This window comes from Drosophila obscura, unplaced genomic scaffold (genome assembly GCF_018151105.1).
Source record: "Drosophila obscura isolate BZ-5 IFL unplaced genomic scaffold, ASM1815110v1 contig_36, whole genome shotgun sequence".
NCBI classification, from domain to species: Eukaryota; Metazoa; Arthropoda; class Insecta; order Diptera; family Drosophilidae; genus Drosophila; species Drosophila obscura.
This window is the reverse complement of record NW_024542824.1, coordinates 1918945-1938254: the sequence shown is the minus strand read 5'-3', so window position 1 is coordinate 1938254 and position 19310 is coordinate 1918945. Positions and strand designations below refer to the sequence as shown.

At 43.4% G+C, this 19310-nt stretch overlaps 1 protein-coding gene across 6 annotated transcripts; it reads right to left on the bottom strand.

The window, feature by feature from the left end:
* Positions 1 to 8264: 8264 nt before the first annotated feature.
* On the bottom strand, positions 8265 to 18797 carry LOC111079156 (protein drumstick). 6 transcript variants are annotated; one of them, XM_022374196.2, is made up of 4 exons: positions 18622 to 18797; positions 17929 to 18230; positions 12312 to 13056; positions 8265 to 8897 (listed from the first exon to the last, which is right to left on the bottom strand). In XM_022374196.2, exons 3-4 carry the CDS (start codon positions 12530 to 12532, stop codon positions 8852 to 8854), a joined length of 267 nt encoding a protein of 88 aa, XP_022229888.1. In that variant the 5' UTR covers positions 12533 to 13056; positions 17929 to 18230; positions 18622 to 18797; the 3' UTR covers positions 8265 to 8851. The 6 variants fall into 6 exon arrangements, with proteins under 6 accessions (XP_022229888.1, XP_022229904.1, XP_022229920.1 ...); XM_022374212.2 differs by having other exon boundaries at positions 17929 to 18195; XM_022374228.2 differs by having other exon boundaries at positions 17929 to 18108.
* Positions 18798 to 19310: the final 513 nt, after the last annotated feature.

Genomic DNA, 19310 nt, shown 5'->3' with positions numbered 1-19310 from the left:
GGATACTTCGGCAGAAGTAAACAAAAGAAAGAAGAAAGCTAACATATAGTAAGATCTGAAAGTTTTCATTTTCTGCACTCCGTATAGTGTATAGTAATATATAAATTTCATTCACGCAAAGATCACATGACCCCTCACGCACTCATCACCAGTCACAAAACTCATCCAAAGATAAGCGACCACCTCTCTCTCTCGCTTGCTCTCTCTCTCTCACTGTTCGTTTTGGTATTATATATTTTTCGACCTTTTGACAATTTAATAATAGGTTTTCTCCCGTGTTGTACTCGCTGACCAAATGACGGACTACAATGTGGCTGCTGTGGCGGTGGCTGTGGCGGTGGCTGTGGCTGCGGTTCGGTGTGCGCCCACCACATTTCGTAGAAATCCATGGCGACCTCTCTGGTCAAAACGAAACGAAACGAAACCCTGCTGCCCCTTGGAATCCTATATTGCATGCAGCATATAGCATATAGCATGTAGCATGTCCATCTCCCCTGTGGATGGTTGTAGTAGCTCCCTTTCGTTTTCGATGGGCGTTAAAATTGGGCTGATCACGTTCCTGCACGCCGTTCACTTTAGGTAGCCGTTTATATCTGCGTGTAATCCGAGTTTCAGTCCCATAGCTACAACTCCAGTCCCAGAAGAATCCCACAGTTGTTCCTCCTCCTCAATGCATCATCCATCCACAGCGTCGCGTCGGCGTTAGATGAAATTCTCTCTCGCATTTAAGCATCGGTTTCGAGACCCATTCTATTGGATTCTCAGTGACTGATTCCGTCTATGGCTTTTGGTTTTGATAAACGCTGCTAAATTGTGGCAAATTAAATTATTAAACAACATTTTTTTCCGTTGCCTTTTACTGATCGTTTGGCTCTGGCTGTGGCTCTGACTGTGGCTCTGACTCTGGCTTTGGGTTGGGTTTTGGCCAGGTTTTGATTTGGGGACGCTGCAAATTGTTGGCAAATTATTTTTGGCCTTGTTCTAAGTTTGGCTATATGGAACGTGATCCGATCCGATCCGATCCGAGCTCCAAGTTCTGTGGGCCGTCTACAGCCATTTGCAGTTTGTAGATCGATTTAAGCCACAATTTGGAGTCACTTTGATGTGGTTGTGATGTGTGGTCGAAAGGGAAGCCGAAGGCTGCCGCAACGTGTCATTAGACAAAATTGTGGGATGTTTTCTGTGGGATGTGGGTGGGGTGTAACCGTAAAAGGAAATTTGGTTTATTTTAAGGTTTATTTATAGATGTTTAGTTAGTTTATTGGTATATTCATTCGGGTTTTTATATTTTTATTATGAATCCTCAACGATATTCTTCCCCATTCAACCAACTCTCTGGCTAATTTCCGCTTGATAATTCAACCCAGATTCCATTTGGCACTAGTTTCCCTGCCAAATTGCATGACACATTCGACATTCGACATTCGGACATAATCACGATTACTTTCCCGCATTACCTGTCTTCACGGTTCACTTTCCCCGCGCATTCTGCCGAAATGCCATTGACTAATGATTCAGTTGACCATAAAACAAAAATTAACCAAAGGGAAAACCAGTTCCCAACCGAGGGCTCGCTCACTCCACTGCATTTTGGGGCTGACAAATTTGCTGACAAATTCAAGGCAGCAACAGCCACAAAAGCTGCCAGCCATCAATCAAGCCATTAAAAAGAATGCACCGCACAAATGACTCAAGGAACGCCACCTACAAAAATGTACGCTTACCCTGCAAAAAGGGTGGGGTGCAGGGAGGACGGAGGAGCAGGGGTCCTGAACCTTCCTTTTCGGATGGGGATCGCTTGTGGGGATCGTTCTTCCGACGACTGGCGAAATTATCAGCAAACATGTTGATTGTTATTGATCAGCGATGCTGATTAAAGCGACGGTACCCCGGAGTTACCTTTCGAAGGGATCGCATTGGACATCGGACATCGGATATCCATGGCCTGGGTGGCCATCAAAGCGACACTATGTCGCCTGTCAAAATTCTTAATCAAATACGCAGCGGAATGTCATCATTATGCAAAAGAGGCACTCTCTGGAAGGTAGGTAGGCAGCCGGGCAACCGGGCAACCAGGCAGCCAGGCAGCCAGACAACCAGACAGCCAGCCATCCATGGAGCTGCCTTCCTCTCTTTGGAGACATGCAAAGAGCTTGCCGCTTGCTGCATGCCGCAGACATTTACAATTACATGGGACAGGCATTGGTGGTGCCACCTCTTCTAGGCTTGAAGTCTCGGTTGACAGACGGCCAACAACATTTGCGCCACATTTACTTCACACGGCGGCCATCATCGTCTCCAAAGTCCTTCTCTCTCTCTCTCGTTCTCTCTCTGGTTCTCTGCTCTGCTGATGTGACATTTTAATCGCATTTGCTAAAACTCAGTGAACAATTCCCCTTTCAGCGGCAAAGGGATCCAAGAACTGCGATCTTTTGGGTGTTAAAATAGTAGAATATTTAGACACACTATTAGTCGGCCATCAAGAAGGAAAGTTATGGATATTCCTATAGGAAATGTATGCCTAAGAATTAAAAGGGAATATTAATGTAAAACCCCTTGAAGAAGAGACTTCACTTGATTCAAGATTCAAGTGTCTAAGTGTCTCTGCTGATCACCTTTCCATTTCTTGAAATTCTCTGAATAGACCATTTGAAGTTCTAGTTCTTTCACAGCTTCGAAAGTCAGTTCTTTAACTTAATCTCGCATTGGCGGTAATAAAGATAAAATTGTTCTCTAAAGCAGTCATTCGCCTGCCCAAATCTGATCATATAGTCACCATACCCTGCCCATAGACAGAAGAGACCACGAGTGAAGCTCCGTCTACGACTGTCATTAAAAGAGAGGATCGCGAACGCGCGCGACTCGCACACGCATTTTACGAGGCAGAGGCAATCCGCAAGATCTGGGCGTTCCTCCACGTTCCCGTGCCCCCAGAGCACATCTTGGCCTGGCCCACTGTGACAAAGCGTAGCTGGAGCCAGAAGACTCCTCCGACTGAAGCCTGAGCCTGATGATAGCTTACTTAGCGACTGGAGAGGGGACTGGACTGGACTGGATGGAGTCGGAGTCTCAGTCTCAGTCTCAAGTCTTCTCTCGTGTGCGCGCCTGTGTGTGTGTGTGTAATGTATGAAGCGGATTTGTGCAGACCGCGTCGCCTTATTTAGGAGATCGTGATAAAAGTTGGAAGTCGCTTGATTTATGTCAACGCACACACCAGTGCCAGAGCCCCCAGAGCTCCCAGTGCCCAGAGGGACTTGGCCAGAAGAAGAACTCCAGATACGATACCGCCTAAGATTCTCATTCCCATTCCCATTCGCATTCGCATTCTGGGGGCCCAATCCCAATGCCGCTCAGCCTCATTGAATTTAAGTGCCAAATTAGGAACAATATTGAAGCACAATTGCCAGGAGGGGAGCTCTCTGGGTTCTCTCTCTCTGTCTCTCTCTCTGGCTCTGTCTCTGTGTAGAAAGCCCCCAAACACTGTCACTGGATGAAGTGAGCTGTCACGTTTGCGGTCTGCTTATGTCAGATTCAGCTGCAACCGTCTGCGGTCTCAGTCTCAGTCTCAGCCTCTCCTTTAAGCCCTTTAAAATGTGTTGTTATGATCGGGCGGCAACGATAAGTTAACTTTTCAGTTGGAAGTTGGAACTGAAACGAAGACTGGCGACTGCGACTGCAACTGCGACTGGGATGCTGATGGAGAGACTGCAATCTCAGTTGCAGCCTTGCGACAGGCTCTAAAGTTACGCGGCATTGGGTTTTAGGTTTTCGACTTTCGATGCAAATCATTTTACGTGTTGGCGACATTAAGCGCGAAATGACCCCGTTATCCCACTTGTCATCATCACTTCATAAATTAATGCTAAACCCAAGGAGGTAGCCACAGACACAGACAGAGACAGAGACACAGACACAGACACAGACCCAACCAGGCCTTCGCCCTCCCATGGCCCATCTGTTTGAGGGCACAAAGAGGGTCAAGATCAGAACCAGAAGTTGCACTCCCAGTTTGGGTGGAAATTTTGAATCATAAACTTAATTCCTAGCCCATGCCCCTGTACCCCCTACCACTGCCATCAGTCTCAAATTTGTGCCAACAAATTGGTCCCTTTAGCTGGCTGTCTGTGAGTGTGTGTGTCTTGGCCTGGCCTGGCCAAGAAACAGATCTCTGTGGTGGAGACTCTCGGTCTGGGGCCGCCTCGAGTGTGTGCTCCGCTTTGCGATTACGATCACTTTTAGATCCAATATATCAGAGGCGCGTTGACGTTGTACATTGGACGACAATTGATATAAGTTGTGGTGAAAAGTTTAGTGGCATTCAACGATTGCTTTGCTAGATTAAAAGCGACAGGCAGCCAGGACGGGACTTGGACTCGGACTGGGACTGGGACATCGATGTGGACTTGAAGCTGGAGCTGAAGAGCTGCAACGAGGCGGCACCGGGATCGAGGCGACTGTTGGCTGCCTGTGCCCTGGCCCACAAATCTTTTGCGGTCCCACCAACAATCACAATGCCAGAGGAAAAACACAACAACAACAACAAAACGAAACGAAACAAAAAACAAGGAAGAAGGCTATGGAGTTGATATGTGGAATTCAGGATACCCACTACTTACACTCTGCTATTCGAAATACCGTGTAAGAAAAAGGAAATAACAATAGCAACGTAATTTTTGAGTAACTTTCCCAACATAAAGGAAGAAGATTTAATAATATTCAAGATTCTTCAGGATATATCAATATCAATATCTGGGATCCTCCTGCCTGTTACAAACTTCTCAACATATTCAATATACCCTCGTAGTCCCCAAAATACCGATCGCAACAAAGTAAAATAAAATAAGTAAAGAAGCAAGCAGACAAGTCAGCAGACAAATAGCCGCACGTTGTACGTGCCGCTTTGGAATCTGTTTGGATATATGTACATACATATGTACACACATATATAAATCCGTATATATGTACATACATACATATATGTATCTGATCTGTTGCCGTGCTCTCTGTACATTTTATGGTAGTTGAGCTTTTTTAATTGCGGCCACAGCCACAGCAGAGCCGCTGCTTCAGCAGCAGCCGCCACAGGAGCGGCCACATGTACCCATCGGCCGTCTACCGTCGCCCCGTTAACAGTAAAACGCAAAATTATGCGATGCTACGTGATGACAACAAGGTGGAGCATTCCAATACGTCTCGCAGATGCTATCAGATCCATGGGGATATATCTCTGTGGCCTGTGGCCAGCCCACTGTCGGTTATTACGTATAAATTAGGGAAGAATATTTTAGTACGAATATTAGATGCTCTCTTTAACGATTTTCCCTTCATTCTTTTCATATTAAGATTTTATTGTGGCATTTATTTTGAATATTTTATTGATATAGATATTGGTAGGGCAAAGTTTCAGTGCCCCATTACCATTAAAATTTCTACATATATACAACTCCATTTGCTGCTTATAACATTCACTATACCCCACCTGCTAAAGAGAACACCGAGAGTTTATCATCAAATGACATCTAATGAGTTAGACATTGTCGCTTAGCGGGTTCCAGAGGTTCCACTGGGGTTCCAGAGCGCGCTCAACCTGCGGCTGCTTCTGCGGCTGAGCGCACCTTGAAGTTGATCGTTCGGATGGGGAGGAGGCTGGAACCTGTTGCCAAATATCTCGTAGATTCAGTGAGATTTATGCCTTTGCAAGGCTTAGAAAGAAATTTGGATGAGTCAAGGCGCGTGGTGAGGCGACTCAGTTTTGATGTGGAAACCGTTGATGATGAATCAGATGAGAAATCTGCATCTGCATCTGCATTTAAGCGGAGGAAAAAACCCAAGCCAACCAAAAGAGTTGTCACCTTCCCGAAGACGGAAATGATGATTGGGCTACCGAAGTGTTGAATCAGTCGCTGGTCCCCGGGAAGATGGCCGCAATTGATAAGTCCGTATGGAAAGAGGTCTTTCAGCAGCGAGTGGGTGCAGTGGGTGGGCAGTGAGTGGGCATTGAGTGGTACGCCCCCTGGCCTGGAGTGCAATAGAGCCTTGGCGATCGGCTTCGATCGGCTTCGATCCGCAGATCCTAAGCCAATGTGCGGCCAACAAAAGCAGCGGGTGACGGCGCAGCGCACACAGCGGGCCACCTCCTTCAGGTCGGATTTGTGCGTCGTCTCTGGATGGGAGTCGGAGTCAGAGTCAGAGTCGGAGTCTGAGCCGAAGTCAAACTGCGTGGATGTCGTCCTTTTGGTGGAAGGTGGAAACAGTTTAGGTTAATGCCATAAGCAGCAGCAGGCCAAAACCAACGGCAGCGGTTAACTGGAAAACCACACGTGCCTCAAAAGGCGACCACATGCCGATCTATATGGCCACAGCCTACATACAGAATACAGATCCCAGCAGCCGCATCCACATCCACAGTCCACATCCTGGGACACACTCGCCACAGTAGCTGCTCTGGCATTCGTTTCGCATTTGGAAACGCTTTCATTATAGCCAAGTCGAAGTGCGTTCTGGGTTGCTGGGCTCTCGGCTCTGGGATCCTGCCGTGAGACGCGCTAACATTTAAATTTGTCGAAAATGAACCTCAGAGAGGGTCCTCCTCCTCCTCCTCCTCCTCCTACTCCTGCTTCCCGGGCAATGTTACGGCTTATCAAAACATAGTCAATATTTAATTAACACGAACGCAGCAAGCCAGCAAGGGGGACAGACGCTTCGGACTTGAGTCATGCACGGGACGAACGAAGGCCCGAATGATTTATGATCTCTCATGTGAAATTCTCACTCTCTATCTCTTTCTGTACCTCTATACCTCTGCACCTCTGTATCTGTACCTCCTTTTTGTTTCTGTTTACCAATTGCGCTCACCACGAATCAATGTGCGAGCCGACAAAGGAACAGTTGTTCTAAATAGTGTACTTAATTGTTGGTAAATACCATCGTACGCAGTTCCCCTAAATGCTAAGCAAATGAATTGATTATCGCATCCCGCACAGTAAACACTCATAGGGTAGGGACATATCCTAAATATACAATGAATACACCCACATAGGGTAGATCCCAATTGAGTGCATCAACATGTGAAATCGTGGTTTTTACCAATGCAAGATGCTCGCAAGAGCACATGTAAATATCCCCTTTATAAGCAGTGGATTTGGTTCATCTGGTCGAATGGGCACTGTAGTTTCAACCATCAATCAACTGCGCATCAATTTAATTCTGCCTCGTATTACAAAACCAACAATTAGCTGTAAATGCGCACGAGAGGGAAGAGAGCGAACCACTACCTGCTTCAGATTATGATTCTGCTTCTTCACCTCTTCTCCCACCACCCTAAGCTGCTTGCTTATATGCAAAAAACATCGACCCATTGCCCATGCAAAAACAGAGCGGCGATAAGAAGCAAAGTAAGAGGAGACGAAATGAAAGCAAGCTTATGCGGTGTTCATGCTTGTGCATGCTTATGCATGGTGTGTAGTAGTGCAAGGTGATGCATTGGCAGTAAATGCTCTCATCATAGATGCAAATATCTGATGTGTAGAATTTTAGTCGCGCAAGGATGCAAATAGAGCAGCAGAGTGACTACTTTAGTACATATGTACATATATGTATGTATGTAGTACCACTTTTGTGGGCCTACCCTATGTAAACAGATCATCTTATGACAGATACACATGAAAGCAGAAAGTTCCAGCCAGTTCCCAAGTTTAACCCAAGCAGCTTATTACCCACTCAAAAATCATATAAAAACACATCATTTAAGGCTTTTTTTTGTCTTTTAATTGTATAAATATGTTTATTTATTAACTTATTGGTTTGCTGTCTCTCTCTATGAATATAAGTACATTAATTGCGTTTATTTTTAGCTGATTTATTGGAAAATAAAACAGAAAATTTCTAGAATTTTACACTGTCTGCATTTTATAATTATTTTAGTTTTTGTTTTATAGTATATATTTGTATAAATTGTATAAATAGCGGAAAAACATGTACAATCTTATTGCCGGGCACTTACAAAAAGAAATAAAAAGAACAAAAACAATTTCGGGGTAATTTTTTGTTTAAATTTTTGTTTTGTTTTTGTGATTTTTTTTCGCAAATTTTGTCTCATTTTTTATTCATTTAAAATTTAAACTTAAACAAAACAATCGCATATCGTAATATTTATTTGATAATGTTTTTTTTGTTGTTGTTGTTTATTATTAATATTATTATTAATTTTATGTAATACATTTTCAACGTGTTTTATTTTCATTTTTTGATTTTAAAATAAAAATACTTATGATTTAGGGGTGTCTGTGTGTGTGTGTTTTGTTTTTTGTATTATTGTTAAGTTTTAATTAATTTCATTATTCATAAAAATATAGCGAGGGAGGGCAGGGGGTAAAATGTTCAATTTTGAAGGCAAGAGAATTGCAGCTGATTTATGTTTCTATTTCTAAATGTTGCTAAGGGAAGTTAAACCCTCTGTGTGTGACTTTCGTTACCGTTAGTATAGAAAGCGCAAGAAGCTTAAGCTTAATTGCACTTTCGCTGGCAATTTGAGCCACACTTGAGAAAGTTTCTGGCAACATTTTGGTGGAGTTTATGTGGTTCTAATCAAGCGGTTAAGTGTTGCTTCCTTCCGGTTTGCTGGATCGGTTATTGTTGCTCTAGCTGTTAATGATGCTGGGTAGGAATATCCTGCTGGGTTGACAGATCCCTTGAATCCTGTTGGATCCTTTAAGGGGGGTGTTGGATCATCCCCCCCCGAATACTGCTGGATCGAGTGATTATATTGCGTTTTTAATGTGGCTTAAGCGAAAGCTCTATCGGTTATTGTTGCTAGGAATAAATGTTCCACTGGTTGCTTTAGTGGTTTCTTCTACCTCCCATAACCACCACGCCCACAGGTGTCCTTGTGTAGATTTCTGCAAGTATTTTGAAGAGAATTTTGTTGCTTCTGTTCTGTTGTTGTTGCTGCTATTGTCGTTGTTGTTGCTGTTGCTGTTGGTGGTGCTGCGCCTGCGCAACATTTTGTGAATGTTTTTTGTTGATGGATGGGGGGGCGTGGCAAGTGCATTGAAGAGACCAAAGAAACCAAAAAAATCGAAATAGATAAAACCAACACCCGATCTAGCCATCCATTCATTCATTATAGTACACGATGTTGTGGCTGTTGAACTTAGGCTTAACGTTTTATATATATATATCTATATTTTTTTTTTTTGAGTGGTGAATGAAGAAGGCGGTGTGTGTGTGTGATTGTTGTAGGCTGTTGCTTTTGCTTTTGCGTTTGCTTTTGCGGCTGTTGCTTCGTTTTGCTGTTCAGATCCCATTCAAATGGATTTATTGTAGTTTATATATATAAGATATAGCTGTGATATTGCGTGCTGTTGTTGGTGCTGCGGTGCTTAGATATCGGTTTTACTTTATATATTGCTCTGTGTGTGTGGTTTTTTTTTATATATATTTATATATATATTGTATGTATATATGGTATTTTAGCTTATCGCCAAACACACTGACTACATCTACAAATAGAAAAGAGAGAGAAAACGAGAAAAATATAGAGAATAATTCGTGATGTGGCAGAAGGTTGTGCGATAATTCGGTGAAGAGAAAAAATTACAATATTAATGATATATTAACAAAGCGATTCGGTGGTTCTGTTTGCGCCCGAAATGAGATTGCGATTGCGGTTCTTTTATGGTTGGTTAGGTGTGTGTGTGTGTGCGTGCTGTTGTGGGTGTGTGGGGGTGTATTTGTATGTTTATGTATGTACATTTATGTATGCGTTTAAGCTTTTTTCCCCACTCGAGAGCTTTTGTCCGGAAACTATTTCAATTTTGTGACTTATGTCCTCAATAATGTATCGAATTGATAGATTAGAGCTCTACCAAAATTTGGTATTTCCTGTTGGCAGCATATGTAGAATAAATATGTGGGGACTAGACACATATTTAACCCATATTTGCACGAATCTATTTTGGAATATAGTAAATAATTTGTTGGAAAATATATAAGATTTCCCAATTCTAATGATGTGAAGACTTCTCAACTGCTTCCCGAACTCAAATGGTAATATTCTCAACAAATTTCAGTCATAGTATTCTCTCTTAGGTATTCCATTTCATTATGATACTTAGAAATGAGCTCTACTCAATAAATCATATGTTAACATAAGCTACTTTCTATGGGAACTCATTATAGAGACTAAATATAGGCATATTCTGTATATTTTTACTATTTCTAGCTATCGCTCAATTAGAGAGAATTACGCTCATTGAAAGGTGATTACTATATCCATCTGCCTGTGCAAAACCTTCTGTTATCAAAGTTTTTCCCCTGGCTATAAATACCTCTGGTATATCTCTCGTATACTTCTATATTCTATATTTAATTCTTTCCATTTAAGGGGTTTTTTTATATCCAGCAATATAACTTGATATATGAATAATCTGCCCAAGCAAAACGTTTTACCAAGAAAGTGATTCCCACTGGCAATGAATAGATATCTACAGTGGGGAGCAAAAGTGAGTACATACTCAGTATCACCGACTTTCGTCGCCCATAACAGCTAAACGCATAAAGCAAAACAAACCAAATATTTTTCATATATCAATTACTTTATTCTTAGAAAATAGGTAATAACAACAAAAACAGATGGGAAGCTTTCATTGAGAGAAAAATAGAAAACCAAAACAACTCGCATGTACTCAGTTTTGAACTTTTTACAAAAATCTAAGAAAATCACTTAAACTTAATATTTTGTCCATAGACCCTTATTAGAAATGACATTATTAATACGCTTTGGCATACTCTCTACCAGTTCTCAATGAGCTTCGAATACGATTCCATTCCATCTGTACACGGCCCCAGAGGTCGCCTAAGTTAGATGGGGCTGATTCGTACTGCCCAAGCCGTCGTTTCACGATTGACCATAGGTTTTCAATCGGATTGAGGTCGGGACTTTGAGCTGGCCATTCCATCAACTTAAAGCTTTGATTCCCTAGCCATTCCCGAACAATTTTCGCTGTGTGCTTCGGATCCCCATCTTGTTGAAAAGTAATTTCTGCTTCGGAATAGGCACATTTGTCAAGAAAATTGGGAAGATGGGCTTGCAAAATTTTTAAATACTCCTCTTTTCGCATGATCCCATCTATTTTTTGTAGAGGACCAACGTTCCACCATGTAAAACATCCCCAAACCATGATACTGCCGCCGCCATGTTTCACGGTTTGCTTAACATGATGTCTTTGCAGTTTTTCTCCGGGCCTACGCCAACAATACTGCTTCCCATCCGATTGATAACGGTTAAATTTTGACTCATCAGACCAGATTACGCGTTTCCAGTCATCCTTCGTCCAATTTTTATGCTCCCTTGCAAATTTCAACCTTGCTTTGACATTTTTTTCCGACAATGCTGCTTTGTTTTTCTTAACGGCTGCAATGTACCCAATGTTGTGAAGCGCTCTTCTGGCTGTCGAGCGACTAACATTTTTGTTTATTGCCATAGAAGCACTTTTGGTGTTAGTACTATTTTTCCCATTTCCGAAACATAAGTCTAGCTTCTGAGTCTGTTAACTCTTAGGGCGGCCTTGGACTTGCTGTTTGGGGACAACATTACGCCCTTTTCACCTGATCACCACCGATTGACTAATTCCAAGCTTTTTAGCAATAGTACGTGTCGAACAGCCACTATTAGTAAGGCACACAACACTATTTTCAATTTCAATAGATAGTTTTCTCATTTTAGGCACAAAGTATAAAAAATTTAGTAAATTCAATAAATCTCACCGACTCGTAAGAAGAACACTTAAATTAAATATGTATGACAAGAACACAAAAGAAGAGTTTAACTGTAAATCTTCAAGCTTTTTGCTGATAAGAAACTTGAGAGCGGAAAAAAAGTGCAATGACGAAAAGTTCAAAACTGAGTACATGCGAGTGTTTTGGTTTTCTATTTTTCCAATGAAAGCTTCCCATCTGTTTTTGTTGTTATTACCTATTTTCTAAGAATAAAGTAATTGATATATGAAAAATATTTGGTTTGTTTTGCTTTATGCGTTTAGCTGTTATGGGCGACGAAAGTCGGTGATACTGAGTATGTACTCACTTTTGCTCCCCACTGTACGTCTAGGAATACACATCATAATGACACCTAGTTCCCCAACTCTGTCTGTGACCAACACCGAATATAGGGAATTCTGATCCATGCACTTTAACCTTAGATGTGCCAGATATGTACATACGAGTGTGTGTCTTTAAGCAAGCCCAAGGCACAGCCCTGACTCGGAAGCGATTGGAATTGAAGGGTCAGAGGGTAGGATATTAAGACTCACCTGTGCTGGCGAAGATTATCACGCTGCTTGAAGTACTTGCCGCAGACCTCGCACGAGTATGTGATCTCGGGCGATTTGTGGGTGCGCTCGTGGATCATCAGGTTGTATGGCTTGGTGAAACGCCGCTGGCAGTACTTGCAAATGAACTCGCACTTTGGACGCATCTTGCGACGGAAGTCCGACCGGCAGTCATCGTTGTCGATTCGCATTACAGCAAACATTTTGACGGCGGTATGTGGCGGCTTCTCCCTCGGGGGCTTTTCGGTGGCTTTTTCGGCGGAGTGTACTCACTGTACTCACTGCTCTCTCTCTCTCACCTCACTCTCTGTGCTGGGCTGCTCTCTTTCTCTCTGACTCGCTCTCTCGCCCAACCAACAAATGGGGGGACTGACAATGACTTGCTCGTTCTCTCTCTCTCTCTCTGTCTGTCTGTCAGTGGGGGAGTTGCCGTGTGCCGTGTGCTGTGTGTTTGGGTGAGCTTTTGCTCGGTGTACACTCTCTTTCGTCTAATCGTTATCTCTCGCCAGATAACACCGTTAATTACGGTGAGTGTTGCCAGTTGGTTGGTTTTTTCCTGGTGAAATGCGGCAACGCTGCTCCCGTCCGACTATCTTTTTTTCTGCTGCTGCTGCTGCTGCTCTATCTGTGATTTCTCCCTATGGTGTTGTGGGCGTTTTGGGTGGGCCGCACTGCTGCTGCTGCTGCTGTTGACTTTTTGGTTTATGGCGCACTTTAAGGCAAACACCTAAAAACAGAGACAAAAATATAAAGTTAGCAACGCCTGCGACAGCTTTTATGTGCCAATAAATTCAGTCAGAAAAAAAAAATATACACATATGTATATTGTATAATGTATATTCCAACCGACAAGTTGTCTGTGTCCGCTTCGGCGCTCACGCAACATGAAATTGAAAATGACTCATTAACCAGCAACCAAATCCGTGCCTGAAACTCGGTGTTGACATTTACAAATCACCACAGATGCCCCATACTCGTACTCTCCATTCCCCATACAGCATACACCATACACCATATCCATGCCCAAGTCTCGGATGGTAACCTTCGAGAGGCCTTATAATAATTTGTCTTCAACGACACCATCGATTGTTCACCGTTGTCTCTGTGTAGTGCTTTACGCAGTGTCGCCTTTCGGCTTCGCTAGGGACTGTGCTGTACTGTACTTTACTTCCGCAAACACAATTGTTCAATTAGCTGTAGAGTAATCATATGATTGGAATCATATTTATAATCATATTATTTTGGGCATTTTTTATACAACTGAGTCATATCAATAATTCACCCAATTGGGGCTACGGCTACTCCCCCGTCGCGTTATAACCAAGTACAGTTGCCAAATACGCCCTGTTCTTGGCCACTTCATTAAGGTGGCGCTGTAACAAGTTTATTTTTAATTGGCGCCTTGCCAAACCGAATGAATATTTATGCCCAACGCTTCTCTTGGGATTCCTTGATCCCTCGATTCAGAGTCCGCGCCCGCGTCCGCGTCCTCGCGGTAGTTAACAACTGTTATTTTTTATGTAATTTTATTTTTGTCATTTCGGCGCCGCTGGATGGCAGTTTTTGTTCTTTTTAGGATATATATTTCCCAGATTTAGTATGTCTCTGCCTTTTCTTTGGCTCGGGGTTTGGGATTCGGATTCGGATTCGGGAATTTCTGTGCGAAACAAAAGCCAGCGCTGACTGGTAGCGACAAGCGTCTCGGCAAGGCTCGATTTCGATATTTATTTATATGTTATGGTGCTTTCAGCTCGCAGCTGGAGCACTTTTTGGGTATGGGAACGGGTTCCCGATTCGGGATCGGTTCGGTTAGGGGAGCTAACGTTGACAACAAAAGCCAAACGTCACAGCGGGTGCTGCACCGGCCGCAGACGGTACGTAGTTATTGTCATTATAACATTAATGCCCACTAAACATATTCAAATTATAACACTGACTTTCCAGCCTCTCTGGATCTTTGCTTGTGTTGGTGGAAGAGGTCCAGGTCCCCGGTTGGGTCCATGGCTGGGTCGCTGATCGCATTGGTCATGTCTGTCTCCGTCTCCGTCCACGTCTGCCTTGCCGTCTCCGTCTCCGTTTCGGTGCCCAGTCTCTCTGAGGGGGACTCTGCGACTCCTCCAATGTTAATTTGTGTACACAATGTGGCGTCACATTGGCATTTTAACGCCGTTAATCATGCGACACAGGGCGCCTGCATAAGGCCATCCATTCGATATGGATTCTTTGACTCTGTCGCTTTGGCTGCCCCAGCCTCGCTTTGGTCTCGGATTTGGATTTGGATGTGACTTCGACTTCGACTTTGGCTATGCTTTACTTTGGCTCTGACTCTGTGGCTTTCAGCGTGGGCTTAAGTGGAGCACCATTAGCCACGGGTTACGGCTGGGGGTTAAGCACTCTATTTGGTCATTTGGTGGATGAGTCGCAGATGATGGTTGAATTATATGCAGTTGCAGAGAACAAGGAACTGGGGGGACAGTGCTGTAGTCAACTGGGAGAAATTCGAGCTGGCAATTGAAGAAAAATCCAAGGTTAAATGAGTTGGGATTAGAGTACAGATCATCACCTAGGGGTTTCGGAGCGCATACCAACTCGTGAAACTTTTCCCAACTCATTTAACTACATATACCCAAGAAAGAACAAGGAATTGCCATTTTTAGCGTTAGCCAAATGCCATTTTCTGATCCACTTAACAGATTAGTATAATCTGTCGAAAATCCATCCAAACAATCATGGCAAACCATCACACAATCTTGCCAAAACCATCGCAAATCCCAATGGGCGTTTCTTGGCACCTTCAGCCGTCAGCAGCCGTCTCCAACTGTTAGTATTTGGCAACTGCGAATCCGCTTAGCCACCGGAGCCACAGAACACCCACAGATCGGACCAGAGAACTGCCCAAATATTGTATAATAAACTGTTGTCCAACGCAAAGATAATCCCATTAATCCGCACTGAAAATAATTAGTGTTGTGTACACACACACACATACACTGAGAGAATCTTTGAGGGAGAGATGGAGTGATAGGTGAGAGAGAGAGACCTTTGCTCAAAAGATGGTTCACACAGCGTGATCCTGACTCTGCCTTCAACTCATCCCGAGCCGAGTCCGAGTCCGCAGTCCCAGAGTCGCAGTGAAGGGCATGCGAAAGGCGTTAATGCTGCGTGAAATTAGATTTGCAGCAGGGAAAGAGCAGGAGAACCAAATAAAAATGGCATGCCAGCGACAGAGAGAGAGAGAGGGAGAGAGAGAAAGAGCGAGAGATTATTCCATATCTGTGATGGGAAGAAGTGCAAAGTAAGTGCGACTGAAAGAGCGCCTTCCACGAACCCACAGACAGAGTTACAGTTTAACACCCCGACAGAACCGAACCAGAGATGAGATAAATGTACGAACGTAGCGGTACGAACGATAACCAGAGTGACACACACGTCGAAGGGCCGAGGGACATGGTCAAAAGCGATTACCACACTTCTCCTGGGCTCCTTTCACAAAACACTTCTCTCGTTTTTTTGTTTCATTTTCAATTTTGGAGGCGGACAGTGAGTTGGCAAGGTGCCATTAAAAATTACAACCGAAAAGTGAAAAAAAAAACGCAGGGAGAGATGACAATAAAGGGACAAAAGGCACCGAAACCCATTTGATACGAATCTAATTGTGCTAATGGCACAGAATTCTTGGGAAAAACACCCACACCGTCACCGAAAAAACAGAGAGATGGAGAGCAGAACCAATATGTTGGCAGTGGAAACAATTAGGATATGTGGCAGTGCCACTTCAAGTAGAACAAAAGGTGAATGCAACACACAAGAAAAGATGACCCCAAACAACACACCGCAACAGACAACGGACAAAGGAAGAAGGATCTCTCTAGATCTCTGGTTCTCTGGTTCTCACTCATCTGCTGCCAACAACGAATGGGGAAGAATGGGAAAGAAAGTTGATTTCTTATGGATCTCACAGCTCACATCTGAGACGATATGACAGTCGGTCAAAGTCAGGGAAGATTAGGTGCCAGCTGAAGTCCATTTACAGTAATCGTTTAGCAAATTAGACTCTAATTGATGAGGCACAGCGTGTGGTCTAGACGAGGTCACACGCACAACAGGCAGAAGACCAGACACCCAGAAGGTTGAAAGTCAAGAAAGAAATGGGAAAGGAATGAAAGATAAAGGAACTAACTACTCAGGAATACCTAACATCTAGTTTAAAAGTCACACCAGTTTCCCTCTTGATTCATGAAACTTTTTCAACAACTGTTAACCCATTCGACTCGACACTCATTGGTATTTCATAATCCAACGAAAGGCGAAAACTTCATGGCTCAAAGCTATGACTCACCATCTGGAAATTTTGGCCAAATCTGTTGCTCATGATGAACAGATCATCGTTCGACATTCCTGGCGATGATTCGCCTTGCTCGGTGGTGCCTTCTGTGATTAACCTTCTCTAGGCTAGACCTTGTTTTAAGCCACAAGAAGTTTGCCTCGTTTCATGCTGACTCATCTGTTGACCAAACCAATGGGGAAGCTTTTGACTTGACCAATTGCCGACGGCTCTTTGGTGATATGTTTTTTTTATTCCTTAAGGTGGAATAGTGTTGAAAACTTTATATTCAGTTGAAAATGAATAGGAAAATTATATTTTTAGGAGTTTCTGATATATGAAAGCTTTAGATATTGCTGCTGATTAGTAGGGAATACCCGTGGAAACTTTAAGGAATACTCGAGAAACGCACAATTTTTTTAAAGATCTTCTAAAGTTATGAACTTTGCTTTGTTAAGAATAAATGTATATAAGAAGATATTTTTATGACTCTTTGATGGATTCATAATCATAAACTGACGAAAGTTTTTCTGCATCCCATTCTTTGTTTATTTTAAAATTCCGGAATTCTTTTTTAATGTTTCTGATTTAAATTTAATCAAAATAATTAGTATTTCTTTGATTAAAAAAAATTGTCTTTCACTGACGATCTTCTAAGATATTATTCAAAAGTGCTAGTTTTAATGCCCTGATCAAATAGATATATTTTCAAGAGATCGAATAATTGGGAATATTAAGGAACGTGTTCAATTCTAATAGGTTTGCTATAATATTTGAAGTTGGGTGCATCTTTATTTTCTCCCATTTAAGAGTATTCTTTGTTTTACTTTCATCTCCTAGAATCCAATAGGGAAATGTTCGATTTGCTGTTCGCCATTTTGGCAAATGGCGACACTTTCCCACACACACAAAAACATCAGACAAGTGGCCGAAAAAAGCTCCATTTGCCACACGCACGCCATATTAGCATTAGACCAGCAGCTCTATCTCCCTCATGCACACACACACACACACACACGCATACACATTCCCAAAGAGAGTGAGAGAGAGAGCGAGAGGGAGAGAGTCACGCACCCACATTACGTGGTTGTCCAATGAAAGAGCGTAAAACTGGTAGCCGAAGCAACAAGTGAAGTGAAGACGGGGCATGCATGCGGCAAGGCAAGGCAAGGCAAGGAAGGGGCAACAAGCCAACAAGCAAGTAAGAGGCAGAACAAGAACGAACACGAACGAGCGCCATTGCTACTGGAATTGAAATTCGAGAATAAAACTTACCCAATGGGAGAGAGCGGAAATGTTACGATGCTGCTGTTGCGGCTGGGAAACAAACGGGTGGAATGTTGTGGAAACTGGAAACTGGAATTACGCGACGGTTGTTGGAATCGGTCTGTGGTCCGGGCCTGGGCCTCTGCTCGAGTCACGTACTTAACGATGTGGTATTTCTATGGGATCTGTCTGGGGATAGATAGATGGATCGCTGGCTGATGGCTGATCTCTTTCTGGAGGTGCTCGTACTCGCGAAGGAACTGAGGGAACTACGCACTGCGCGGCACAAAGTTGAATGAATGAATGAATAACTGAAAGAAATAGTAGTCAACGCTGTTGCTGCTGTTGCTGCTTGCTGCTGGCGTCGCTGCCAGCGTCGCTGCTGGCAAGTGAGGAAGGCGACGCAGAAGCAGAAGCAGCAGCAACAATCGCTCTGTCTCTGTCTGAGCGAGTGAGTCAGAGCATAAAATACCAGTAGTCCCGAAGCGGGTTCGGGTAAAAGAAGAAAAAAAAAATTTCATGCTACTGCGCATGCGCAACACTTAAGCCGTCTCGCTCTGGCGCAGGGCTCCACACTCTTCGGGTTTTAGTGTATGCGTGCGTAAGAGCAGAAGCTTTCTTTCGAAAAAGGGGTAACGGTCACAAAACGGTAGCCACAAAATGGCTACACTTCTAAGAGCAACAAAATGGCGGTGCGCTTACCTACGGTGCGTTCTGTACAGCTTTTGTTCTGCGTGCTTGCTGGTATTTCTTGTTGATATTGTATATTCCACAGATCGTATACACCATATAGCCTTTGTGGCAAGAGACCTCTGTTGCCTCGACGGTAATATTATTAATAAAATATATTTCACTTCCGAACGCTTCTGTGCGCGAGAGTCAACTGCAAAGTTACGATCGAAACTTCAGGCTTGATGGGTTGTAGCTTTTTGTGTGTGGTTTTACCTTATTTTTTTGTTGCTCACTCTCACTCTCCCTCCCGCTCTCTCAGCTGTGAGTGCACTGGCTCTGTCCCGCTCTAACCTAAGCGCTGTGAGCGTAAAACAAGTTTTGAGTGCGACTGCTGATTGGTTGTCCAGCGATTGAGCTCAAGAGCGAGTGCCAACAGAGTGGTAAAGTGTGTGTGCTACGCTCTCCGTTGAGTGTTTTCTGGGGCGTTACATGATTTGACTGCTAATTAGGTTTAAGTAAGGCAACATTTCAATTAGGCGCTGCTGCTTAATGAGAGAAAGGTGAGAGCTTTTAATGGCTTAAGCTCTCTCTGTTTCAATGCAACGGGAGCTCTCTTTCTCTCTGCAAACTTTCTTTCACTTGGCTTAGTGTCAAGTGGGCGTGTCCTATTCTGTGGCGCTTTGGGCGGCGCTCTGAAGCCTGTCAAGAGAGCAGCGCAA